Below are 27,985 nucleotides of genomic sequence, written 5' to 3' on the forward strand. Positions count from 1 at the left end.
CCATCGGAAAGCTCGAACTGGGCCTCGCCGATAAGGAGTTTTAAGTAGCCCGCACTGAACGGGACACAGGGCAGTGAGTGGCTGAGAAGCAACTGTGATTAGTACCCCAGTCCGTGTTGCGTCGTCGCAGAAAAGATGTCGTCTTTATTGCGGTGAATGATCTTCTGTTTATGAACTATATTTTTATTTTATTAATTTGCTTTCTGATTAGTGAATCGGCAGATGTCACCATAGAAGCTGGGTCATCGATCACTGGTTGCGCAAGATCGGGTAAGGTGTCTGCAGATGATAGTAGCTCGCTCAAGTGACCGTACATTTTGGTTGTTCGGAGCCATAAGCCAGACACGAATGGATTAAATTTAATTTGTTTGCTTTCGCTATTTCCAGGCTTTGATGTCTTTCTCAGCTGCGTGGAATGACCTTTAGTATATGATGAAGCTACTAAAGTGACGTCAAGCAGCTGAGAGCAGGTATGCTTCTAGATTAACAGAAATCCACTTGTCTTCATGAGTTGAGAGTGAATTTCTCCGGCGGTTGAATTTCTTTGGAGGAGAAATTCGAGGCCCGTGTACTGTGCGATGTTAGTGCACGTTAAAGAACCCCAGGTGGTCGAAATTTCCGGAGCCCTCCACTACGGCGTCTCTCATAGCCTTAGTCGCTTTGGGACGTTAAACCCAATAAACCAACCAACCAACCAAAATCTTAAGCGTACAGGCTTGCTTCTGTTTGACACTAACGAACTACAAAGGACTGTCGGCCACTTTCGCGCAGAGCGATCAGTATATGTTGCGTATTTTAGACTTATTTCATGTACATACAAGCAGAATGTGAGTCATTCAGTATAGTTTTCAGTTCTGATGTTGAGAATGGTTCGAGACTGACGACGTGCGTTAAGGGCACTCATCCTCTAACTCGCTGACGCAGTACGGTTTGTGTCCTTGCACATAGAACGATCACTTTTTACTGGTGGCAGAGCTCTCACCTTTCCAACAGCACAAGTTCGCGCTCGTCCTCTATGATATGGTCACCGCTGCCAAACTTGCTGAGGGAATTGCCTGTCAGATAATCCACTTTTTTTGTGGAACAACAAAAGTTTCTTGAAAGTTTCGGTTTTTGCATTCAGCGATCTTTTCAGCTCGTTGATACGAAGAAGTCGAAGGCACCAACTCCTCAGTATATTACTCAGGCAAGGAACTAATGTAGTTAAGGCAAATCTATCGCCGGGAGGGTAGAGGTCGCAAAAAAAAAAAACAAAAACATACGGAGCCCGGAGGAACGCTCTGCGAAGGCTTGCTCAGTCCATCGAACAGCGTACGCTGCCAGAAGGGCAGCCAATCGAGGAAATGGCCCCGCGCGGTCTCGCGGGCTGCGTTTCCTTCCTCGTTCCGGTCTTTCCTACGTCTTATTTCGCCATGTAGGGATGTGGAGAAGATAAGATATCGCTTGTGGTACTTTTGACAGCGCATAAATTGCATCGTTGGAGGCCTTTTTCATTTTCTTTCTTTTCTTTCTTTCCTTTTTCCAGCCGCACGGTTCATTCGATTTGCGACGACTGACGCAAGGCCTGTAGCGATAATTCAGCTGCCCGATGGCCACAGTCGGTGGGGACGGTATCTTTATCGAAACCCGCCTGAACACACACACAAATGGTTGTTACTCTTAATCGTATCTCCCAGTCGGTGCGATATCTGATCTCACTGTTTAATTTATCTTTGCTTGTCTTTTCTGTCTCCCGGTGTAATTCCTTGTTTTTACAGCGACGACTTCGTTACGTCCGAGTCTTGCTAGACGCTTCGCCCGCAGGCATCTTCCGCTATGGGGCGCAGCTCGCCAAGTGTTCATTATCTCCGCAGGACGAGCAGAACTGCCGATTGTAAAATGTTGCATTCGAAGATGCCTGGTGATGAAAGCTATCACTTGTTTATTTTCTTTATATATTTATTTAATTATTAATTAATTAATTATACCCTAAGACCCAGTACGGCATCACAGAGGGGAGTGGTTACAAAAAAAAATGAAATCAGTTTAACAACTGGAGTTCATGAAACAGAGACAAGGTACAAACATGACACCCTACGCATACATTATTAGCTAAGGTGTTCAGGAGAGAGAGAGAGAAAAAAACTACCCAGTATAAAATTCATCCTAGTTAAACAACGTTAGCTATAACGTTCTTGAATAATTGATGGTCGGTGATGCTGGCCGTCGAAGAAGGAAGGTGATTACACTCATTCGATGTGCGTGGTACGAATGACTGGAAAAAAGTTTTTGATGTGCAGAAAGGGATACCAATCTTATGAATGTGATGTTGTCTTGGCGATACGTACTGATGTGGTGAGATAAGTTCGGCACGAAACTGCGGGTAATAGAGTAATTTGAAAAAAAGTGAGAGGCGAAAAATTTTGCGACGTGTTGTCAAGGATGGTAAGTTAAGGCTAGATTTCATGGCACTGATGCTTGCTGTTCTGGTATAGTTAGAAAGGATGAAGCGAGTAGAATTATTCTGAACCATTTCTAAAGCCTGTGTTAGGTTTGTTTGACCTGGATCCAAAACTGACGCGATCAAATCCATTCGATCGCGCTGAATGTGTACACGTGAAACAAGGATAAGTGCGCGTGTATATTCTAATGGTTTCAGGGTGCTGTTAAGTGTGTGGGGTTAACGTCCCGAAACTGCACAGCTGCACATGAGGCTGGGAGGGACGCTGTGGTTGCAGAGCTCAGGATTTATTTCGATCAATTGCGGTTTTTCAACATGCGCTGACATCGCGCAGCAAACGGTCGCCTTGTTATTCGCGTAGTAATGAAGCTTTAAATCGTAACATGCAACTCGTACCTATGTTTGCGACCAAAGATTTTGCAGCTTTCAGTTCGATGCTCCAAGTGATGCGCACACATTTTTTTTTTTAGCTGAAGAAAATGAAAATAAAAGGAATGTGAGAGGATGGGTCCAAATATTAGTGTGCCAACTACCATAATCTCCCGTGCTCACTTTCACGATTGTTACCCTCTTTTCACAATGCCAGGAAACAGAATTTAATGCGCTTGATTTAAACGACTCGCGTAGTTTCCAGGTTAGGCTGCCGTTGACATGCAGGTACTGGCTGAAGTAGTCGCAGTACTCTGAGGTCAGAATCCACTGCCACACTGTAGCACAAAATGGCCAGTACGACATGCACATGGATGACAGCATACTTGCGCCGACATAGACGCACTCAAACACATTGCGGCTCTTAATATTTGAGGGAAAAAAGCAACTGAATGCAATCAGAACTGATTCACGCGTATTTCATGGGCATTGGGCGGCCTCCAAGCTGTGTGCAACAAAGTCCTATTTGATATTCCTTATAGATGCGGGACGTATGTCCTCTCTGAGAGGAATCTTAAGCATGCAAGTGTGTGCACTACATCTATGTGAGTATACGTCATTGCGTGTTACATCATTATCATCCAGAGTAGCTTTCCTGGTACATTACCGGGAAAGCATTCCTTTTACTGCTAAAAATAGTACTCCTTAGAACTACTGCAACAGCGGTGAACACTCCGTTTGCTTGCTTTCCCGCTCGTGTCTGCGCATAAAGATTTGCCATTGCGGCAACGCGTGAAACGTGACAACTGGTCTACTGTCTCCGCGGGCCCACCCAAGGTCGACGTGACTCGCGTGCTGGTACCGAAAGAAAAGCGGGCAGTGGGGGTGTAAGGGAGGGGGGGGGGGGGGGGGGGGGGACGCTGGAAGAAGCCAAAACGTGATCGGCGCCCGCCTTTGGCGCACGCTGGGCCTCTGGGCCAATGTCGGCTGTGTTTTCGCAGCGGCAGCAGCAGCAGCGGCCTTTGGCGAAAAGGGAAGACGCACCCCACGGCGCCCAGCTGCTTTTCTGCGCCGCGCCTCCGCTATTTTGGACCCGGAGAGTGAGCGGCACGTCGGCTCGTAATGAACGTCACTATGGTGCTTGCGGTGAATCACTGCTCTCCGCCACCTCCCGCATAGGCCCCTTCCTTCCTCATTCTCCCACGCGTTTTTGTTTTCTTGTTCACTGGGCCGGGGCTAAACGCCCTTAACAATATAGGACTGTCGTTCTTGACACTTGTGGCTTTTGTTTCGTTTATAAATGTATGCACGTATTTTTGAAAGGAACAGGCGCTAACAAGGGAGTGCTTTGAGGACAGTGATGTGTCGATAAACGATATTAATGAGAAGCTTCCGGGTGGACTTTTTTTAAAACGAAATGGTGGGAAAAAGAAAACGTGAGCAAAAGAATATCACCGAGCTGCCGCTTTCGGAGACAACTCGCAGAAGTATATGGTTGCTTATGAGTGAATGGTTTTTTGAGTGCACTTATCTCCTTCGTTTCTCGTTTCTGTTCTTGCTTGGCCTGAAACAACGCTGGGACAGTTGATTAATGTTTCGGCATGTGTGGCGGCCAGATCGACGAGTGTCTTTTCAGAGAAAGCCCGCCCTAAGCTAAGCTTCGAAACGGTTCGTCTCGCGCTTTACATACAGCCTGCGCTAAGGATTATAGAGCGCTACAGGCGGCAGGAATTTGCGGAAATTTCAGCGAGTTCCTGGCATGCATATCCGAGCCCTCGACACGGGGCAAACGCTGTGATGTAAATGCGGTTTTGTTGTTTTAATAGCATCGCCTCAGCCATATGGGTGAGTGCCGTGGAATGCACGAATAGAAATGCCTTTGCTTTTGTTATAAACGACGGTTGCAGTGCTTAGTGGGAAGGGGAACCGCGGAAGTCGTGCTTGCTCGCGATAAGCCCGGCATTTTCATGTAGCCCACTTTCTCAGAAACGAAAGCTTTAACTGCATTGGAAGCGGGTTGTTATCAACAACTTCCGGGGCGTTCTGTGACTCGCTATAGGGCCGGACTCAAGAAATCCCCGCTTGTGTTGCTAGTTTCAGCGGGGAATTACGATGGTATATTTCCTCTGCCCTAAAGAGCACGCAATCTATACTTTCGCTACTTATAGCGTGAATTTGTTGAACCAACACTACCTACCGTCACTTGGCATGCTGTCTCATTACTCCCCGTTGTAGTCACGTGTTTAATATGTTTGGTTTAGGGTAGGGCGCCGTGATTTGAAATAGGCTAATAGCATCAAACACTTCTCACGAGAGCTCGCGCCTCTGTCGCCCGCAAACGCGGCGTCGCTGAATAGGACATTCAGATTCCTTAAAATACAGTGATGAATTTTGTTCACTCATTTGCATACGAATCAAAGACGCCCGGTGGTTCACCTGCGCTAGCCATAGCACAGCGCTTGTGGAGTAACTTCTGCAGTCTTATATATTGCACTGGTATCTCTTCAATGGTTGTTTGCTGCCGCCACTCGGTTACGTTCGCTACGTAAAATTGGGTAAATTTCAGAGAGTTCTTTCCAATTAAGCATTGCTGTCACATTGCGCGATGGTTCAACAGGCAAAATGCCCTCATAGCATCTGCTTCTTTGCCGTCAACGCAACTGAAATGCACCGGCAGTGCTCGTGGTCTTAGTTCGCGCGTTGCATACTAAATTGAAAACCTCGCTTCCCTCGTCCCTCACGCCCGCGATGGAGGTCGATGGCTCGTAAAACGCAGGCAACTTTTGTGACAGCACCTTCTTAAACTCCCTCCACCCCTCGCCTGTGTTTTTCGTATACCCGCGCTAAGCCCACTGTGACGCTCGACCTGCCTGTTATCACCGAATGCTTGCGTTCGATAGCCTACTTATTTGTGTTCTTTCTCAGGTTACCCTTTCACGTTGTTCTATCTCCGAAACCGCGTTCTGCGCGACCCCCAGCGAGGGTTATGAGGGCGGCTTGCCTTTTTTGCATGAATGCAGTCGTCGTTGTCGTCGTGTCCCGTTCACGCATTCAGGTGCCAAGATAGCAGCCGCCGCGTGTGAGGCGCGTGGGCTTCTCGCTGGTTGCGCAACATGACGAGGCGGAGGAGGAGGGGAGGCGGTGCTAACGACGCCCATGTGGTCGGCAGGGCGCTGTACAGCTGGCTCCGGGGCGGACAAGAAGAAAAACGTCTCCTTAATGAGGTCGCGCGCGCGGTGAACCCACGAGGCTATAACCTCCCGTGCCGATTGCGTCCGGGTGGCGCATCCATATTCACGGCTGCGGCCGCGCACGGTGGTGTACCGCAGGTAAGAGGGTTCGGAAAACGAGAAAAGAAAGTAAATATAGGTGCAAAAAAGAAGGTGGGGGTGGTTCTGGTGGGCGGAGGTGTTTGAATTTTTAATTAGGTTATGAGGCTCAGCATTCACGGCAGCTTTCGTAGCTATAGCCGGGCCTTTTTATCTTGCCGAAAGCAGCAATGGTGGGAACGAACACGGCGGCAGCAATCCTTCAGGTCTCGTGAGTCGAGATACCATGAGAAGAAGAACAGCTATAGCAAGTAGTTCTGCAATAATTACTGGAGGAAAGGTTGGGAAACTAAGTGATAATTTCGCAATTTTGTGCAATGACTCTGGGTCGAAACGGTGCTCGAGATAATTACCTGAAATCGCAAGACCCACGAGGCTTTTTAAGACTGGTCGGTAGTAACTGAAAAAAAAAAGAGAAAAATTCTGGAATGATCCTGTTTCCATGCATTAACCCAAACATATCCTAATTTACCAGTGACGGAGGTTTAGCGGAGTGCTCCGAACGATAGTGTGTGCAAAAAATTTGCCTCGTACTTCCTTCAGGAAGGTAGATTCGATGGGCCGCATTTGAGAAAGGTAGAGGTAAGAAAACTGCGACGGCTTAACAGCTTCCTTTGTTTGCATGCGTAAAACGTTGGGTGAAGGCGGAACATTTGCTGACGTATAAGCTTTGAACGACTGAAATGGGACGGTTTCTGTCTGATTTTAAAAGAAAACAGTGACTCGTAGTAAGGACTCGCTGCCGGATAATAAACACAGTGTTCACACGGGGCTTCACAAATCGGATGCAGTGAACTGAGGCAAGATGCGCCGGAACCGCGGAATCAGAAAATGAAGTTTCAGGCAATGGCGTTATCTTTAAGACGCTCAGTCATCCGAGACTCGAGGAGAGCAGAGGAAAATGTGACAGTCCAGACGCGAGTACAAATAGAGTGTCATACTTATTTGACGCTCATTCATCTTTAGTTGGAAGCAAAGAAAGGGAATCCTGAACCGCCTATAACGAGGACTGCATCATGAGTGGCTATGTAAAAGGAACCAGGAACCATCGGGCACTCATCGCCGCTGAAATCTTTGCATGCTCCAAAAACCATAAATGAAAACCAGGAATAAGCCCTCGGCCGCGGTGTTATGTGTGTACAGTTATGTGTGTACAGTTATGTGTGTACAGTTATGTGTGTACAGTTATGTGTGTACATTTACGTGTGTACAGTTGTGTGTGATTAATAATTGTTAAAAGTCAGTGTTTAAGGTGTCGCAAATATCTTCTATACTTTTATGCGCATTTTCTCTGTGTCGTTTGGTGTGCGATAGCGTGATCGATGTGCACTGCCAAGCCATCTCGATATTGGAGGTGAGCTGTACTAATTTTCACCTTCGTTCGTCGCCTCCCCAAAATTAGAGTAAACAAAAAAATTCATTGGCGAAGGTAAATGTCAGTTGTATAGCTTGTGGAGGGGATGGGGGGGGGGGAGGGGGGATCAGCGGTTATGGTGTTTGTCTGTTGACTCGCATTTCGATGGAGACGAAATGCTAGAGACCCGTGTACTGGACGATGTCGGTGCACGTGTCGACATGATCCGGAGCCTTCTACTACGGCGTCGCTCATAGCCTGAGTCCCTTTGGGACGTTAAACCCCATAAACCAAAGCATACGCTGGGATCGCAGTTTGTCTTAACTTGTTCCGCTTTTTTTCTTTGCAGTTACGTTCCGCTCAGATTGCATTAAGAATGAATTTTGCGCAGATTATATGTAGAGCACGTCAGGCAGAAACGCTGCTTGTGATTTATTCGTTGCAGCGGTAAAAGCTGTTTATAAACACCACCTTCGTCTTATGAAATGGGAGCGCCCGCACCACCCTGTTAGACCCGAGCGCATTTTATTTTACTTCAGTGAATAATGGAAACATTATCATAAGACCGCGCAGGGCTTGTCCAAGCATTGAGCTCAATTATCTTCGCATGTAAGTTACGACACGCCTTACAGAACCAAAAAAAAAAAAAGGGGCGCACAGCGTTCAAAGGTTACACCCTAACTCGTTGAGGTAATGCAAGTGAGGCAGGGCATAAGAGCGCATGAAAAACTGAAAGGGCGCTTGTTGGGCGCTACATTGTTCGGGCTAGTCTGTGATTCACACCCTAAAACCCACACGCTGCTGAGTTACATAAGTGAACTCCCTAAACAAACGGTGCTACTATAGGCGTGCATAATGGCTGCGATGCCGGGGTTTCGGGCAGCTGTGGGGTGAAAAGAAAGTCAAAGAAAACAGAGGTGACGGCTCGAAAGCCGCTTCTCGAGTCCTTGGAAAACGGAGTGGCAGGCGAGCAGGACTCGAACAGGAAGACTGAGTCAGCGAGTCCTTTAAAAAACAAACAAACATCGCTGTGCCGCATGGCGGCGGGACCATCGCGGGTGGTCTCGCACCCTAGTACGTGATAGGCTGTCTCGACGCCGTGGGCGAGAAAAAAGAAAAAAAAAAATGATCGTTGAGAAACAACGAAGAAGCGGTCCGTTCGCACGGCTTTGGTGTCGTCGCGAATTGGAGAAGGTATACTCTGCTGAGATTTACGCTCGTTGTAGGGAATTCTTCGCGACTGTTCTCAAGAGTAGAGCACGGGACAGCGTGAAACCCTCGCTGTCGCTCTTCTGGCTCGAGGCCCCGACGTGCTGATGGTTCCAGGGCCATACAGCACGCACCAACGCGCGAGGCGGTCGAGTCGCACAGACTTTGATCGACAGATAGTTGTGTCAACGTCGGGGTGTCCCGGAGGACCCCCTCCGCTCCCTCCCTCGCTCCTGTTACGAGACACGAGAAGATCGATCGTGAAAGAGGTCGCCTGACGTCATCTAATCTGCCTGGGATTTCTCGGCTCCTCTCTTCTTCAGCTTCGTGGTTGCCGCTCGCCGGACGAGTCGGCGGCGGGGCATCTTGTATAGCCTGCGGACGCTGAAGGAGGCGCAGAGGCAGTAACGGAAACCCTAGAAGGTTGGGCCTCGGAGGAACAGCGGTTCATCGACCTTCGTCCTCCGGCGTGTACGAAGACCGAATGCCGGGAAAAGAAGAAGAAAAGGCGGCCTAACGGAAAGAAGAGGCACTGGGACGCCCACACACGCACACGCGCACTCAGCCCCAAAGCGCGCGCTCGCGCAGACACGGGCAGACGGGTGGTCTTCGCTGTGGTGCCAGCCCGCTTCTTCTCTGTATGGCGTTTTACGGCTCTGTAAGCCTCCTTCTTACACCCCTTTTCTTTTGTTTTCCCGTTCTTTGAGCAGGAAATGCGAGAACAACAACACACGCGGGGGAAAGAAGACGGGCGCGTGCGCGCTCCTTCTCAGATGCGACGATCAAGATATACGCCAGTCATTACAGAGCGGCGCGCGTGTGCCCCGAGCGACAGAGGCTGTACCCTATAAAAGGGGCCACACGGTTCTTTAGCGTCTTCGTCTCGGTGCTGTGACGGCGACAACGCCTCGGTGCACGCGCGAGAGAGGGCATACTGCAGCGACTGCTCGTAGAGGGCGCAGACGCTGGTGGCGCCATCTTCCGACGCTTCGTTCGTGTTCCATGACAGTGTTTTCATTTTCTCCGATGCACCTTTTACGGGCCTGTTGGGTCGAAGGCGTCGCTCTAATGCTGCCGGTTTGCTAAGAGGCAGAGGGTGCGCGCTTGTCGCGTATACGCCAACCACGCGGTGACTCCGCGTCGTAGTAAAGACGGCAGTTTATGAAGCCGGCTCGGAGCGAGCGCATAACGACTATGCAAATCCGACTCGACTAGGAAGGGCGGTTTCTCCCCTCTCCTTGCTCAGTCGTCGAGCACCGGTGTGTGGTGGGGGTTGGCGCAATCGTTTGCCCCTGAACACCTCTTCTTCTCCACTGCTTTATTTTTTTTTATTTGGATGTGTCTTCTAAAAAGCCGACCCGTGGGACAGATGTCGGATTTGTGAAGGCGCCAGTGCTTGCCGACGCAGCGATCCCCCTCGACCAGATAACGCGGCTGGCGTTCCTGTAGGCGCGGTGCGAGGACGGTTTCTCGGGAAGACGCCGTGCGAAATCTTGATAGTTTTGCAGCAATGTGCGAGCAGTGCTTCTTTCCCTTCTGTTGAGCGCCTTTTTTTGACGGCGGGACGATGATGACGTGGGCGTAAGCGACGCACACTCGCAAACAGGCCGCGCTTGGGTTTTGGTGAGCGAGTGCACCGTACCGGGCCTGTTGCCCGGGATTTTTTCTCAAGCAGGCTGCCCCTCGCATTGAAGGAAAAAGTGCACAGATGTATACGTTGTATTTGAGTGGAACGCGGAAAGCTCATACAAAAGGAATGCGCAGCGCTTTAGCGAAATTGCAAGTCCAACTCTAGCCGATAGAAATAGTCGTTGAGTCTTGCGATGGATATGTTGTTTCACTCTTGACGGAGAGAACAGGTATCGTTCCTGGCCATGAGATTGAGGCGGTTAAATAGGTAGCGCATCTCACCCTACGGAGCTCTTGGTTTAAGCATCGGAAGCGTGATAGAAACTCGACTACACGACCTAGCAGATGTTCTGGCCACAAGCTTGGTAATCTAGATGCTTTTGAGAGCCGGGAGAGCAAGAATGTTTTGAAATTCATTTTCCAGCCTCTCTCAAGTTAAGCGAAGCTTACCGATGTCCTTAAAAGTTAAGTTCCTTTTACATGCCGGAGCCATGAGCGACGCCATAGTTGGGGGCCTCGAAAAAATTTCTAACGTTCAGGGGTTCATTGACCTGCTCCGAAACCTCCGTACACTGAGGTAATTTGCCTTTCGCCTCTGCAAAAGACCAGCGCCAGCACGCGAAAATGGAAGCCGCGACCGTGTGGCCTAGAACGCCACAGCTGCTAGGACACAGCTGAGGAGAAAAAAAGTTCCAAACAAATCTGCCACTGCTTCCCAGTGAAGTCCAAACTTGGAGGTGAACGTGGCTACAGGGTGGGTATCAAAGTAAAGGGAGCTTGGCGGCGGAGGTAGTTAGCCATGTGGTGAGATCTGGCTGGGAAATGCTCTTCGCTGCGCCAGTCGCCGCCTGCGTAGTACAGGGCTATAACTAGCCATCAGTTGGGTTTTTGTCGTGCGTCGGACGTGACTTGGCTGCTGACGACGATTATCATTTCCCAAAACCAATGTAAGGAGAGAAAACTATATCGGCTGATCGAAAAATAAAGGTTGTTTTTCTGTAGGGCCCTTGGGCGCTTGGTGAACGTAATTTCTCTACCAGGAAAAGCCCCGTGATGAATTTTCTAAGATCAGTGTCGGACGGTCCACCTGAGGCGCACGCGACGGAATCAGCGAAGGCTCGCTGTCATCGCGATGCGGCTTCAACGACTGCAGCGCTCGGTTCTAGTGAGTAGGTGGGTGGGCCAGTTTTACTGCTGGCCTGTTTTTCTCGCCCTAACCTCTCCGCCGTGGCCTAACCAACCGAGAATAGCGCAAAACAGTCCTCATTCGCAAGGACGATGCGCCATAACCAAGCAGCGCACACAGGCGAGAACCCATGCAGGCCAACGAATCACGCAGCCCTAAGCGAGGCCCACCCGACGTCTCTGTTGAATTGTCTCGCTCGCCCGGTCCGCCCCGACCAGGGAGCACGTCGTACCGTTTGTCAACCAGCGTTGTCCGCCCTCTGACCTGAACTTTCCCCCCACGCTCGCGGTTCTTGCCTCGGCCAAAAAGCTTTTTCCTTCATCTGCAGCTTATTGGGGTTGATCGGTCAGTGGTCCAGGAAGAAAACAGGCTGGACGCACAAACAGTATTTTCCTTCCATCGGCTTGCTCGGTTTGTTCTCGTCTGGCAGGCGGCGTTTTTTACGGCAGCCCCGTGATTTTGAGGCAGGATAGTGAAGATGCCCCCCCCCCCCCCCCCCCCCCCCCCGGGGAAAGCTAACCGCGCCGCTGGGGACCATCCTGCCCCGTTTCTCCTCCGGTGTACTATCGGGCTCAGTATGAGCTCGACCGCGCGAGCACCTGGAGGGCGCCTTGGCAGGCGCTACGCTGTGTAGCTCATACTGAGCCCGATAGTATGTCCTTTTTTACGACATTAAATTACCTTCGTCGCGTGAGCGCCAAACCGAAGTTCTTTCTTCTTTTCGTTCATGCATGCGTCGAGGCTACAAATTAGTGCATTAGCTAGGGAATTCACACTCTGATTAATAATGCAGGCTGATAACTATAATACATCTGCAGCACACCAGGATGAACGTACTTTATGTACGCAGATTCTAGAGAGAGGGCAGGCAGTTGTTTTTTGATAAACACAAAGCGAACAAGGGAAAGGAAAGCCTTGGGTGCTTGCCAACGTTTCGACAAGAAACGCTGGCAAGAACTCTGAGGCTTGACAAATACTCATGTCGAAAAGTTGGCAAACACCCTGAAGCTTCCACCCCTTCGTGAAGACAAGTCCTCTTGTCGAAACGCTGGCAAGCACCCTGAGGCTTGACAAGTGCTCTTGTCGAAAAGTTGGCAAGCACCCTGAAGCTTCCACCCCTTCGTGAAGACAAGTCCTCTTGTCGAAACGCTGACAAACACCCTGAGGCTTGACAAGTACTCTTGTCGAAAAATTGGCAAGCCCCCTGAAGCTTTCCCCTCCCTTCGTGAAGACAAGTCCTCTTGTCGAAACGCTGGAAAGCACCCTGAGGCTTGACAAGTACTCTTGTCGAAAAGTTGGCAAGCACCCTGAAGCTTCCACCCCTTCGTGAAGACAAGTCCTCTTGTCGAAACGCTGGCAAGCACCCTGAGGCTTGACAAGTGCTCTTGTCGAAAAGTTGGCAAGCACCCTGAAGCTTCCACCCCTTCGTGAAGACAAGTCCTCTTGTCGAAACGCTGACAAACACCCTGAGGCTTGACAAGTACTCTTGTCGAAAAATTGGCAAGCCCCCTGAAGCTTTCCCCTCCCTTCGTGAAGACAAGTCCTCTTGTCGAAACGCTGGAAAGCACCCTGAGGCTTGACAAGTACTCTTGTCGAAAAGTTGGCAAGCACCCTGAAGCTTCCACCCCTTCGTGAAGACAAGTCCTCTTGTCGAAACGCTGGCAAGCACCCTGAGGCTTGACAAGTGCTCTTGTCGAAAAGTTGGCAAGCACCCTGAAGCTTCCACCCCTTCGTGAAGACAAGTCCTCTTGTCGAAACGCTGACAAACACCCTGAGGCTTGACAAGTACTCTTGTCGAAAAATTGGCAAGCCCCCTGAAGCTTTCCCCTCCCTTCGTGAAGACAAGTCCTCTTGTCGAAACGCTGGAAAGCACCCTGAGGCTTGGCTTGACAAGTACTCTTGTCGAAAAGTTGGCAAGCACCCTGAAGCTTTCCCCTCCCTTCGTGAAGACAAGTCCTCTTGTCGAAACGCTGGAAAGCACCCTGAGGCTTGACAAGTCCTCTTGTCGAAACGCTGGAAAGCACCCTGAGGCTTGGCTTGACAAGTACTCTTGTCGAAAAGTTGGCAAGCACCCTGAAGCTTTCCCCTCCCTTCGTGAAGACAAGTCCTCTTGTCGAAACGCTGGAAAGCACCCTGAGGCTTGACAAGTACTCTTGTCGAAAAGTTGGCAAGCACCCTGAAGCTTTCCCCTCCCTTCGTGAAGACAAGTCCTCTTGTCGAAACGCTGGCAAGCACCTTGAGGCTTGACAAGTACTCTTGTCGAAAAGTTGGCAAGCACCCTGAAGCTTTCCCCTCCGTTCGTGAAGACAAGTCCTCTTGTCGAAACGCTGGCAAGCACCTTGAGGCTTGACAAGTACTTTTGTCGAAAAATTGGCAAGCCCCCTGAAGCTTTCCCCTCCCTTCGTGAAGACAAGTCCTCTTGTCGAAACGCTGGAAAGCACCCTGAGGCTTGACAAGTACTCTTGTCGAAAAGTTGGCAAGCACCCTGAAGCTTTCCCCTCCGTTCGTGAAGACAAGTCCTCTTGTCGAAACCCTGGCAAGCGCCCTGAGGCTTGACAAGGACTCTTGTCGAAAAGTTGGCAAGCCCACTGAAGCTTTCCCCTCCCTTCGTGAAGGCAAGTCCTCTTGTCGAAACGCTGACAAGCACCCTGAGCCTTGACAAGTACTCTTGTCGAAACGCTGTCAGGCACCCCGTGGCTTTCCCCTCTCTTGTTCACTTTGCGTGCATACGCATAGTTGTGCGAAGTTGTCTGTAGTCTTAGTTTTCTGTTCAGGTATTCATGAAATAAGAAAGAAAAGTTTGATACGGACACAAAATATCAATGGACATTGTGTGCGTCCAGGAGTTAATAACGCGGGTAGAACTTCGGGCGAGTTGGTTGTTCATGATAAGGGTAGTCACTGCACGAAAAGAACACAGCGAATAGACAGCACGAACTATGCATGGCCGGTTCTTAGGTTCGTGTTGTCTGTTTCGCACTGTGGGTACCCTTATAATAAAATATCTTTAATGGGCTGAGAGGACATGCAAAAGCAGTAGCCACATCGCTTATTTTGTTTGCCGCAGTGTCCTTTGTGCGTTAGTGATATCCTATGCATGAATATAATGGCCATTTTAGAGTAACCAACGCAGGTTTGCCCCTTCGGTTTTTGGTAGTCTCAGACAAGATGCACGAATACTTGTGTCACGAATGTTTACAACAATTCTATGGCTTTTTCATGAAACAAAAGGAGCGTTTACTCCTTTATTGACCTTGATGTCCACTTCTGCTGTACTCCCATTTTATGAAACAAACTGGGGAGTTTTATTCGGACATTGATCAGCACTTTGTGTAATAGCCGTTATGTACGTTCAATCCTAAGCTCTCCGCCGGACGGCAGTAATGGTGACGACAGGCAGACAAATCGAGGCATGTCATGGGATGGAAAGATGACACCAAAAAAGACAAGACACGGAAAGACTTGGCTCAGAATGGCATAACAGCGCAAAGCGGACAACGACAAAGACCGAACCTCTCATTCCGAGAACTTGTGTCCAAGAAAAGAGTAGAGATTGACGACGGTGATAGCGGCATGCATGCTAGGCAGTTATGTGGATCAGATTGTCCTCGGCAGGGAGCTGCGTTCTATTTAAAAATGACTCCGAGCTTTCCACATAACACGCGTACAAGGCAGCGAACTGTTCTGAACATTGTAGAACTACCCAGACGTCATCTTGATTATTCGAGACGATGCACTACGTCCACGAAACATGCAATGAATAACCCGCCGCGCGTTTCGAGCACTGAGTGATGAGAACGTGATTCGGCCGCGTTAAACATAGAACTTGGCGAAAATGAACATACCAGAATATCGTGAGAATGCACGCATCACCGAAAAATTCGCCCGTCCGCGTACCTATAGGACCACGTATGAACCATAGCAGAGCCCATATTACACGTGACTCGGAACGCGGCGACGTAATTTAGTGCTTTGTTCAGCTTATCCCGACGCTATTTATTTCGCCTCCGCCGTACAAGCTCGAGAACTCCGCGCCCCTGAAAGCCTTCTCTTGTCTACGCGCGATCACTGACCGCAGTAAATCAAAGCTGGGGCAGTTTCCGCTTTGATCTTCCTCGTCCCCCCTCTCTCTCTTTCTTTCCTCGTGCATTCTGCGAGAAATGGCCAACGGATGTGCCGCGTGATTTCTCTCTCTGTTTTTTTTTTCTTCGTGCCCTTGCTTCGCTAGGCAGCCAGGTCGCGCGTGTAAAGGATCCCACGATTTGTTTACATCGCGGTGCCGACGCGAAGAGGAAAGCGGCTCCCGGGCTTAGCTTTAGCTGGCACTGTTTGCGTGCGCGTCCGCACTGCGGAGCGCGCTTCGAAGCCCCGCCGTAAACACCGCCGGCTGCTATGTTTGGCCGCCTCTCCCGCCGACCGCCGCTTTGTCCCGAGCGGCGGCGCGCGTCGGGCCAGATTCCAGGGTCGTTATACGCGCGCACGGGGCTTCGGCCCGTCGCGCCAGATTTCAATCTTCGCTTCCCACGAGAGAGGGTGCATAGCGTCGTTCCCGCCGTTGTTATGATTCGGTGGCGGCGGCTGCCGCGCGTGCGGTCCTTACTTCTTTTTTTTTTTTTTCTTTTTTTCGGCGCTGCTGGTGCACCATGCTTGCCGAACACGGACGCGAGAAGAGCGCAGTTTTAATGACGCGCTTGTACAAACGCCCCTTAAAGCCTGTTATGGCTTTCGAACTCTTCCATAGGGGCTGCTTTCGCATCGATTATTTAGCTGTATGTTTGCCTTTGCACGCTGCATAAGGGCGGAACGCCGGTAAACGAAAGCGGTGAAAGTGTTGAAGCCGCGCTGCTTCTTTAAAACGTGCAGCGATGAAGGAAATGTGCTTTCATTGTAGCGTTGCTTTAATGGCTTGTAAAGAAGGGAGCGGAACCCGCTTAACGCCGTGCGCTATTTTTAGACTGCTCACAGTCTGCTACTTCTATCTTCGAAGCGACGCCGGGCTTTGAGTTTTTGTCTTGAAACGCTTTGTCCGAAACTCAGGTCCGCAAGCAAAAAAACGTTTGCCTGTGATTTAATTCATTGAATTTAGTATCGTGGCCAACTTTGTTAGTGGAGGTTGATGGCTTCTCTGGACCAACGATACCAGCACTGAAAAAGCCTTCGGTGGGGTTAATACATTTTTTAAGCATTCACTGCGCTTAACGAGCAAAGAAATTCCCCTCCAGTACTTTCATTTTAACCGTGTTGACTCTCTGAGCTTTTCTCTTTTACAAAACCACGAATTGAACGATCATTGCAAGAATGCCCCGATTCTTAGTTCATTTTGATGGTTTTATCATCTTCTCTGCTTGTCCGTGTTAAGCGGACATAGATAAAAGACATATTGATTAATATCTTCGATAATGTACTCTGACTTTGAACATTCGCTGCTCTTTATAAGCAATGGTTGGTTGGTTGGTTTATGGGGTTTAACGTCCCAAAGCGACTGAGGCTATGAGAGACGCCGTAGTGGAGGGCTCCGGAAATTTCTACCACCTGGGGTTCTTTAACGCGCACTGACATCGCACAGTACACGGGCCTCGAATTTCTCCTCCAAAGAAATTCAACCGCCGCGTCCGGGATCGAACCCGCGTCTTTCGGGCCAGCAGCCGAGCACCATAGCCACTGAGCCACCGCGGCGGCCTCTTTATAAGCAATGAAGCAAAACGAAAAACTGAGCAGAAGGCGAAAAATGGCTCCTCGAAAAAAAAAAAGTGAAAAGATTCAAAATAACTTATATGCGCACCTCTTGTTGAAATTTTTCACACAGTGGTTGTTCTTTTAATGATGAACACTTTATTTCTGCGATGTCCTTCGTATGTGAAGATTCTTTGGCTCACTATTTTATAGCATTTCATTTTGTACCACCGCTCCTGTCTGGGCTTACCAAAATAGAAAAAAAAACACAATCAATAATGAATACTGCTGAAATAATCATTCAATTGCACTATGAAGACTGCTGAAATAATCGTTCAGTTCTACTGTGGTTGTACTTTAATACACTGCACGGCGACTTAAGAAGGGCTTTTTTGCAGAACAAGCTGGCACAGTGGCGAAGCCTTACAACAGTTGCTGGGTAAATTTTTTGTATGTAGCTTCCAGGTTTCGGAGATTCACTGCAAAGCGCGACCCAGTTAAGCACTGCTAAATGGCGTCATTGAAAAATCTTTATAACACATATTGTTATGGAAGGGGTGATGCAGCTTGAGCAAGGTCTTCGTATAATCTGGTTAGCAGTGTCGTTTTGTCGTTAGGTGGAGGATGAGCCTGCTTGATGAGGTAATTTGTGTTCAAGAGGATGTCTTAAGTGTTTATATGTCTTGGGCTAGCCTAAGATTCTTTTAAGATAATAACAATTCTACCACAAGGGAAAAAATGTTGTCTCTACTGTGGTGCCGATTTACTATCGTCAGCGCCACGATTTGAGAAGGGCTGTGAGTAGTTAATGATTCTTGGCTTAAATACAAATATCTTTGAGTAGTATATATTTCGCCGCAGGTGCTATTCGTAATGTGGCTACATTTCGTGCTTTTCTCGTGTCTTATTTCGCCCGCTCTTTTTTTTTACATGTACTCTTCTCTATTTTTTGAATCCATTATTGTCACCGGACAATGGTCTTCACTTCAATTCGCGTCACAATTCCCCTGTGATTAAAATTGCCATTCGGACACCCTAACGTTTAATTTTTGCAGGCCCGAAAGCTGCGCTTGAAGAGAAATAATTGCATTTTCAATTTTAAAATATTCATCCAGGCTTAGAGTAAATATGCGGGCGTATTTATTGGCCAACGCGATTGTTTTGTACACTTCTCGTATTCAACGGCAGAACTCACGCCCCAAGAAACAACTCTTCTCACGCTTTCGCGCACTCAAACTTCGCAAGTGCATAGCTGTCACAGATGCGCGACGCTGTGATCTGTCGTCCTTTGCTGCGCGTTCCGGTGTCGTCCGAATCTGTCTTGCACCTGAGCCTTCTGCGCTTACAAAATTTTTTTTAGACAGTCCATAGACTGTCCTTAGAGTTCTTTCTATAAAGTCTATAGTATAGAGTCTTTGCAGACAAATCCTATAGACTAGTCTATATGCAATACAAATGCTATAGCTATAGATTTATGGCCATGCACTTTTAGTAGACTTTTATCTATAGACAGTCTATAGACTCTCTATAGACAAATCCTGTAGACTAGTCTGCCCCGCCGCGGTGGCTCGGTGGTGACGACGCTCAGCTGCTGGCCCGAAAGACGCGGGTTCGATCCCGGCCGCGGCGGCTGAATTTCGATGGAGGCGAAATTCTAGAGGCCCGTGTACTGTGCGATGTCAGTGCACGTTAAAGAACCCCAGGAGGTCGAAATTTCCGGAGCCCTTCACTACGGCGTCTCTCATAGCCTGAGTCGATTTGGGACTTTAAACCCCAATAAACCAAACCAACCTATAGACTAGTCTATAGGCAATACAAATGCTATAGCTATAGATTTATGACCATACACTTTCAGTAGACTTTTGTCTATAGACTACGAATAGCCAAAAAGAAATATCTATAGGAAGGCAGTAAATTTTACAAGAAGTCTATGGACTGTCTATAGACAACTTTTATAAGGGGCGAGTGAGAGAACTCTCAAGGCGGCTGTCAGGCGACCGCCCCGTCAGTGTGGCGTGAGCGTTCCTAACCTCTTTCTTTCCGATGCAGCTGGGGGTGACGCGGAACGGACCAGCGCCGTCGCCCGCGGGCAGCGCACCGTCCTTCCGGTCTGGCGAGGCACGCAGCGGCGGCGGCAGCAGCAGCAGCAGCGCCGGCGGAAGCAGCTCTGGCAGTTACGCCGACACCGTGCGGCTTCTGTACAACGCCAGGGACGCCCGCGAGGCCAGGACACGGGAGCCCCGTGTCACGCCCGTACTCTCGCAAGGTACGCACATATGGCGAGGGTTAATGCGCGTGGAATGAGAATTTGTGTTCAAAACGTGGAAACGCATTCTCGCACTTGCACACCACATTAACCGCATTTTTGTGTCCGTTGTGGAGAATCCACGAACAGTGCTGGATAACACATGGATAACAACGCAGATCACCCGTGTTTTTTTAAACATCGTACACAAGGCGGCGTACAGCGTACACTGCGTACATGACCGTGTGAGCATGAAACAGGATGATGAAGGAATAGTAAACGAAGTAGTAGGTGGTCCTGATGGAATACATGGTCTTCTGTGTGAGCTTCCGTGAGAATAAAAGCAGAGGAGAGGTTCAGTGCACCGAGACCAATTTCAAAACACTATCGGTGGCAATGAGCAGCTTTTGGACGGTAAGTCCCACGTAACACACACGACTACCTGAACAGGGCGTTCATGCCGTCTAATACTAGCTGGTAGCGTCATAGCAAGATTAAAAACGCTAATCCCTTATGCGGATGTCGTGAAATTCTTCGAAGCGTAACTGTAGCTCTGTAACGGTCAGCGTAGTCGTTTGGGCATAACCGGAGCCACAATTCCAAGACAGTCAGAAGTGGGTGTGCTGCTTTGGAGTGCCGTAGTAGGTGTCTTTTTTTGCTGGCTACCTAGCCGTACCCATGATCCGGTTCCGAGATGGTGTTCTGTTTTCAGCCGGGATCTCGTTATCGTCCCATGAAACCTTTGTCTGCTTTTGCTTTCTACGGAGAGCCTTCAAGAAATCTCAAACGTTCGCTCTCTTCCTGATAAGATGACCCATATATGGGTCACGTCGAAGTTAATAACAATATCGCGAACGTCCACTGTTTGGCCCAGGCGAACGCGAGAGTTTTTCGTCACGCCATACTACGATGGCTGGGCAGAATTTGACGCGGTCTACTCTTGAGAGCCTCTTCCTTACACAGCTGTTCCCGTGAAAGGTGTTGGAATGCAAGCAGTCGCGGGCAACAACACATGCAGCGTCTTGCAACACGCAGCAGCCATGTTACTGGGCTGGATCTGGTTGACGCGCATTTGGAAATCGGCTCATTGGCATTGCGTGGCTACTGCGCATGCGTGCTGCAGACCGGCTGTGCATTTGCCCTCGGCTGCTTTATGCCTAGCTCATTGATTTCTGTGGGACATCCTTCGCATTGCTGATGGGCTGGGCACTTTTCCTCGAGCGATGATCGGCTCGGCTTCGGCTCTGCAAGTCGTTTCGGTGGCCACGATAATGGCGCGCGGCATTACGCCGCGCGCATCGTATGCATTACGAATTATGCGCCAAATTCCGCCCGCGTACGTGACACGGTTGAGAAGCGAAGGGTGCCTTTGCTGCGAAGAGCTCAGATATCTCTAGCCGAAGGCATTTGAGTTTGTCGTCGAGCAGATGCGCCGTCTGATAGCAACGTGCTGCGAACGGCTCATATATGTTTACAAGGAGAATTCGAATTCCTACAAAGCCGGAAAATACGATCAAAAATGATGCTATGTAATAGGGAAATATTAGCAATATTGCCAACTTCTCTGAGGCTGTACACCGTCGTGTTGTTATGCTATAAAAATCTTTCTTTCTCAGTTGTCGTTACGTAAGCTCACCACGAGGAACATAATTGCGCTCAACAATTATCGCACCTTGTTCATGCACATACGTTTTAATGACTTTATTTAGCCCGTCTTCGCTTTGATCTTTCGGCTTCAGATCTCTGCGGCTGTCAAGCAATGTAGGCCACTAAGAGGTTGTAAAATAGCGGCTCAGTGACTCAATGCGGTGCATTGTCTGCATAGCGGGCGGATCGGTTTAGTTTGGTTCATACTGCAGCTGACGCTGCAGTGCTCGTGCGCGTTGGCCGCGACCTCGAAAGGAACCCGCCGTGTAATCTGGGATTAAAGGTCAACGTTTCATACAGAAAGAAAAGCTTGTTCAAAAGCCGGTTTTTCGGCTAGTGCGACGGTTGATGGCGAGGATATCAATTTGGTTCTTCCAGTCAGGTTATCTTCATTTTAGTTTCGTGTTTTCGGAATACTTCGCGTACGCCAAGCCCAGCGATGCGACGAGGTCTTGCAGCGCTGTGGCGTGCGTGGTACGAGATATCGGCCTCTTTGCTCGCTCGACCAAACGAAATAACTTTGAGCTCCTGAATTACTTGGGGAGTAAGGTGGAAATGGGATCATAACCCAGCACCTCCACCGAATGTAAAGGGGTGTTTATTCGGAGAAGCTTCGAAGCAGGAGCGGGGCCAGCAGCAGTCCGAGATCAGTCAGTCCAACCCGGAGCGTGCACTAGGCGATGGCCATGCGGCTCGCGCGTATGCATGCTCGTCTTCTTTACAGGGGTTGTGGTCCTCCGCTCTAAGCGTTAAAGGAAAAATATTGTTTAATAGACTGAGTACTTGCTTCAGCTTTTAAGTCTGTTTAAACTTGGTATACTCACCGCACACATGTTGGAAACTTGCACACAAGGTCGCAGCTCTTTGGTCTTTGCAGTATTTCTGCATCCAACCTTTAGGAAGAAATTATATCAGAGGCATTAAGATTTGATGTGAATTCGTGGTGTGGCCCAGATAAATAAGCTGCAGCCTGAAAGTTATCAAGAAGCCCGATGCACTTCAAATGCTTTTAAATTTCGCTTACGCAGAGCTACTGCTTTCTGCTCAGTACTAGGGGCATAAAATCGCTTGCGTAAGCGAAGCTGCGTGAAGACAAAAGTGCATTGGTGCAAAGGGCTTTTAATTAGAAATGTGCGCCGTAGCTTTATGATGTACTCCTTGTATATGTAGCGGCAGCGGTTTTATGAAACACTATGTTGCAGCTTTTTCCAGTCTAATTAACTTGGCTTAACGGCGACCTGTAGCCGTTTTTCTTGGAAATCGCTTTGTGCAGCGGCGACTGCGTCTCATGTTTGTCACATCTGCCATTGTCGCTTTTGCTTTTTTCGGAATGCAAAGGCCCCTGGCTACGCTGTGACGGCAGACGGCTCTCTACTTTCTGCCAGTGCTTTCTCGTGCCTCGGTGTGGAAACAAGATAAGCCGGGTGAAGTAAACAAATGCGTCTACTCCAACTCTCGCAGCAGACGCCCGCCAGACAGTGATCTGTATCTTTTTCCACCGATCCATCACTCTGTGTCTGCTCTTTCGTCGTTTGGGGCCCTTGACACCGTTGGTCGTAACCCTGGACGTCCAACCAGAAAAAAAATAAGAGGGGTAAGAGCGATCGGTGTGGTTACAGCTGGTGTGCCGAGCGGTTAGGCGCCGACAACTTTCGTGGAACAGAGTTGCCAGCTGGAATGCGAAACGGCCGGGTAGTTTGGTGGTATAGCCGCTGCGCAGACTCTACGCCACGAGTTGTCAATCTAGGCAAAGCTTGTGGGAAAAGGGTTGATTGAGCAAGACACGTGAGAACGGGCGAACGGTTGTGTATGCGCGACGCCTGGCGGTCACCGACACGGCGGGCTCTAACGGGTGCTCTTCGCGCGATGTCGGCCTTTCCATGTCGGAGGTTACCGTGCCTTGTTTTTTTTTTTTTCTTTCCTAATAACTCGACACAAACCACCCACTAATGTGAACTGTGCACGCCCAAACATGTTTTATTGAACGTTGTTCTTATAAAAGGCGAGTGTTTGAAGATCGGCGTTGAAAGCAGGGACAGAGACACTGGTCCTGAAGGAAAAGAGAAGCCTTAGTTAACGACACTTGGATGAAACCAAACCTCTATGCAAGCCGAGCTTGCGTTCTGCCTAACATGACGTCCAACAAATATGCAGACTGAAATGGCTCCGGGCCGCCGCGGTGGCTCAGTGGTTATGGTGCTTGGCTGCTGACCCGAAAGACCGGGGTGCGTTGCCGGCCGCGGCGTTCGCTTTTCGGTGGAGGCGAAATTCTCGAGGCCCGTGTACTGTGCGATGGCAGTGCAGGTTAAAGAACCCCAGACCGAAATTATCCGGATCCGGAGTCCCTCGCTACGGCGCCCCTCATAGACTGAGTCGCTCATTTGGGATGTTAAACCACGTAAATCAAACCAAAGCTAAAATGGCTCCCGGATTTTTCACACTGTATTGAAAATTTAAAAAAAAAAAAATTTTGAGGATAGGAATCGGCGCAGTATGTCTCTTATCTTGGTGGGCATCGGCATTTCCTTAAAATGCTTCCCACAGTTCGTGACTCGTCCCTCTTGTCGGATCCCCTGTGATATCTTCATTCGCCGACAGTCTCGGTGTCCATCCTTGGAGCCCACTCAGGGGTTCCCATCAATCACACGCCCCGAGTGATTGCGCAGGGAGATGCACGTGTAAGTGGAGATCTCAAAGCGGCTGATAAGAAACCTGATACCTCTGGCCTCAATTCGCCCAAAGTCCGGTTATAGCGAGCTCTCGATCTGGGTTATCAGCAGAAGCCAGGCAGTCATTCTTTCATTTCACTGAGTGCCGAAGCAGCTCAGTAGAAATTAAAGAGAACAAACAAGCAAAAACGAGCATACTCGCAAGGCGCAACGTTTCCAGGTGTTTTACGACGCTTTCAGCACAAATGCGTACCTTAAAAAGAAGCCGTATACGACGGCTGATAGCCGGGCGAGAGGTATCTACTTCGAAGCCCGCTTTTCCGAGTTGTCGATTTCGGCATCAACGATACAAAGAGCACGAGCCAGGAGTGAGGGGAATCCTATCTCCCTGGATCGCCGCTTCTGGGGGAAAGGGACGACCAAGCTAAAAACGATACTCGAATTTTCTTTCAAGGCTTGCCGCCATCGTCTTGCTTGCTTACAGAGTAGGGACGAACTTATACGCAAGCTCAAGAAGCATACCCGCTGAAATAGTCTCCGTTGCACGGACGTCGAGTGTGTTTATTGGCTGCGGGAGCTCCCGTCGTGCGCGGGCAGTTTATAGTAACTTTCTGGGACAGCGGGTTTCGATAAACCGCAGGTGCCGCGCAGATGGAGCAATCTTTTTTTTTTTTTTGTTTACCAGGAACGTATTCTTCTTGTTCTGTGCACGGAGCACACTGAAACCGCAGTTTGAAACTGAAGCTGAAAGCCCTGTTCACGCGAAGGCTGTATTTTCTTCTTATCGTCGGGCCTGCAGGGCAATACCTGATTGGCGAAGATGTCTCAGCGAGACAAGCCAGGAAGTGCGCGTCGCTCGATCCTGAACGGCCTGCGCGAGGCACTTTTCCTGCAGTATCAATCGAACGAGCGGTGCACCGTCTATACCCGTGCTCGTAACTACGCCCTGATCGAGATGATTTCAAGGACATTTCGTTGCTGCTGCCCGCTGTTTTCTTTGTTGCGGACGGGTACGAAAATAGCCACTACTGTGCCCTCAAAGTGGTTCTGTTTCTGTCCTGCAGGAAATTTTGCGCCTGGTTCGTTACTGTCGAGGTTTTTCAGGCTTTCGCGGTGACGTGAGAAGTAATAAGTACTTCTGTCGGAACAGCGCTGTATAGTGTCTACTACCAGCGCTCTTGAGCACTCCGCCGCAGTTTAAAAATAAACAAGCGGCGACTAAAACTTCGGAGAGAGGCATACTGATAGACCAGGTGTGTGACAGGGGATTGATGAAATGAAGCTTTAACGCTGACTTGAGGGAAAATTCGTGCTACGGGTTGTATGAGATACCTTTGGAAGGATGGTTGCGTGTCATCTCTCGTCTATCGCATGCGCATGGGGCGGTGGAAGAGCAGTGACGAGAGTTACCAAAATTTTGTCTAAAACCAGAAGAAAACGCAGGTGGTTAGTTATCTGCGAGTATCTCTTCCTAGTTGGAAATCGACTTCAGAACGCTAAGAGTAGTTAGCGAAAACGCCCAATTTATACTTCTCACGTGCCCTATATATGTCTTGGAGCTTATATCTACTGACATTGCTTTCATAGTGGGAGCAGTCTCCGTAGGTGGCATGTTCCGCCGCACCACGCTGTTAGCAGCCCAGTGTTGTACCTACCACAGTAGTCACGCATGCACCGATTTTGTAGACTGAGAGGTATTTATTAAAAAAAGAAAAACAGAAGCCAAAGGGGATGAGGAGATGTATAGCTTAGGTATGTGAAATAGCTCCTATTGCGATGAGCTTGCAGCTGAAGGCTGCAACATAAGCGAAAATCGAACAGAGAAAGAATGAAATGCTGTATTGCGCCTTTAAGGCGAAAGCCTTCAATGTGTTATCGTTGTCGACAGAAGGCTGTCAGCAGAAGGTTGTCAGCAGAGGTGTCACGCTTTTCCTAGTCAGATCAGAAAAAAAAAAAAATCTTAGTGCACGTTGGGATTCGAGCCACCATCCGTCCGCTCCGCAGCTGAGCGTGCCAATGGCTACGCTACTTCCTGCCGTCTCATATATAGTTCATACGATTTCAGCAGCGCGAACACGGTTAGGAAAAGACAGAAGGCGGACAGGACAGAGCGCTGACAGGTCAGCGCTCTGTCCTGTCCGCCTTCTGTCTTTTCCTAACCGTGTTCGCGCAGCTGTAATCGTATGGATTCCCACCAACTAGCCCGCCAGATTGTGTTATTCATATATAGTTATTGTCTAGGACGCTGGAGAGTGTTTGCAGAAAGACGTCGAATCAGACTGATGCCTCCCGAACGCCCTCCAGTGTCTCCAGCATTTAAGATTCACAAACAATTGTGTACTTCATTAACATCTCAATCACTCGTCAGTGGCACAAGCAGCAACACCGCGCAAAAGGCTTTCGCCTCACTGCACTTTAGGTCAACAAAGTACCCCCCTGAATTTTTACAAATATCCTTAGGTCGGATAGAATTACACTGCTTATCGAAGCTTCTCGGGGGACACTGCCGTTGGCAGCGAGTACCGAATTCCTGCTACTTTGATTTCTTGCAAAGAACTGATCTTCTCCTTTCCTTGTTTTTTGCCTGCAGAGCTGGAGGACGTTCGGAGCGCCAACGAGCACTTCCTGCGCATTCGGACGACGGCTCGGTGTCGGGTGCCCCGCACGCGCGTAGTGCATGTCAAGGAGTTCTACCAGGACCCGAGCAAGGAGTACCTGCCCCGCTGCACCATCCTGCACCGGTGCGGAGACGACGCCGGCTGCTGCGACAGCGATCAGTACCAGTGCGTGCCGCGAGCCATGCAGGAGGTCACCCTGTACTTCTACGTGAGTGCACGGCTGTAGCCGGCGACGGCGAGATGGGTAGGGTAGGGTCAAGGTGTTAGGCACTACATAACAGGGTGTCTTTTGGCTTCTCAAGTACGATGTTTTGAAGACGCTACATGGTGCTAAGCGAGCCCAGTGCCTACGTAGGGTGCAACGATAAAGTGTGAAGAGCAGAAACATTGTTTCTATTCCACGTTCTATTCCGCGAGCTGTTCCACGTTGCACGCTATTTTGGAATGAAATGCTATTGGACGGTGCACGTGAATGTACTGGTAGTCTTCGCGAGGCTGATATTCGGTAGCTTTTGTTGGCTCCTGTCTCAGTGAAACTATGGAAAATTCGCGAATTATGAGCAATAAACATCCTCTTCAGATCATGGCCGCCTGATTTCTGAGTCCGCATCGACGCAGCGGTAGTGCGTGCGAAGTACGTTCTACGGACGCAGATTTTATGTTCCCATTTTCCAGTTTATTGGATGGGGTGAGACGAGATTATTGCAGTGTCGTGTTCGGGTACAGATAGCTAGAACCACTGAACGGAGGTCATGCCGCCGAGATATAGTCAACTGTGCGTACCGTTGCCGTCGACCTGCCGCATACGTTCCACATACAAGCGCCTTCCTTCTTTTAAGTTTCATTTCTTCAATGGTACGCTCTTCAGTTACAACTAAAATGTTTATTGTGTTTAGTTTAAAGAACATAACTAAAGTGCATTGAAAGTTGGCGGTAGTTTCTGTTAGGGACAGAAGTCACAATTCGCTGATGTTGCTCACGGTTCTAAAGCAGCGAAAGTTGTGTGACGAACGTACCCAACCGATCGTTATACCTAGTTATCTTCGTGCCGTTTCTATATTCTTCATTGTATACCTTGCTAACGGTGCCTTTAGAAGAAGCAACCAATTATGTATTCTACCCGTGCGGAAGACAGCACTGCAAGAATCGACACTGTGCTCTCGAAGCTCTTTCCAGGACGCGACGTCTATGCAAAAGATTAAAGATAACTCCTGCGCGCATCGATGATTAAGTACATGTTAGAGACCCAAGTGTTCTTTCCAAATGTATTCGCTGTCCCCCCCTGTGGCCTGCGGCCGCTTCAGGTAGAACGATTGCCGTTCTTCCTCCATTGCTTCGGCAGACGATCCACCTGCACAACCAGAACAGTGGCGAGGTTGGCCTGCGCAACTCGGTGACCAAGCTGCTCTTCACCAACCACACCGAGTGCGAGTGCCAGCCGGTGAACGACATTCCGCGCATGGCGGCGCGGCCCTCCCGGCTGGCCCACTCGGGCGAGCACAACAAGGTGTCGCTGCACGCGCCGTCGTCCGAGGACCCGGACATAGCCGCCGGCTCAGGCATGCACGAGGAGCTGCCCGCCGGCCCACTCAAGTGAGTCGCTCCGCCCGCGGGGTT

General features: G+C 49.5%; 1 protein-coding gene across 1 annotated transcript in view; it reads left to right on the plus strand.

Annotated features, from left to right (window-relative positions):
• LOC149372177 (uncharacterized) overlaps positions 1–27,985 on the plus strand; it is a 128,528-nt gene that overhangs the window by 88,963 nt on the left and 11,580 nt on the right. The window contains exons 2-4 of the mRNA XM_089566576.1: positions 19,239–19,455; positions 26,341–26,576; positions 27,711–27,961. Coding sequence (XP_089422702.1) covers positions 19,239–19,455; positions 26,341–26,576; positions 27,711–27,961 — 704 coding nt within the window. The remainder of the gene's footprint in view (positions 1–19,238; positions 19,456–26,340; positions 26,577–27,710; positions 27,962–27,985) is intronic.

This window comes from Amblyomma mixtum, chromosome 1, assembly GCF_055824585.1.
Source record: "Amblyomma mixtum isolate Tamu chromosome 1, ASM5582458v1, whole genome shotgun sequence".
NCBI lineage: Eukaryota > Metazoa > Arthropoda > Arachnida > Ixodida > Ixodidae > Amblyomma > Amblyomma mixtum.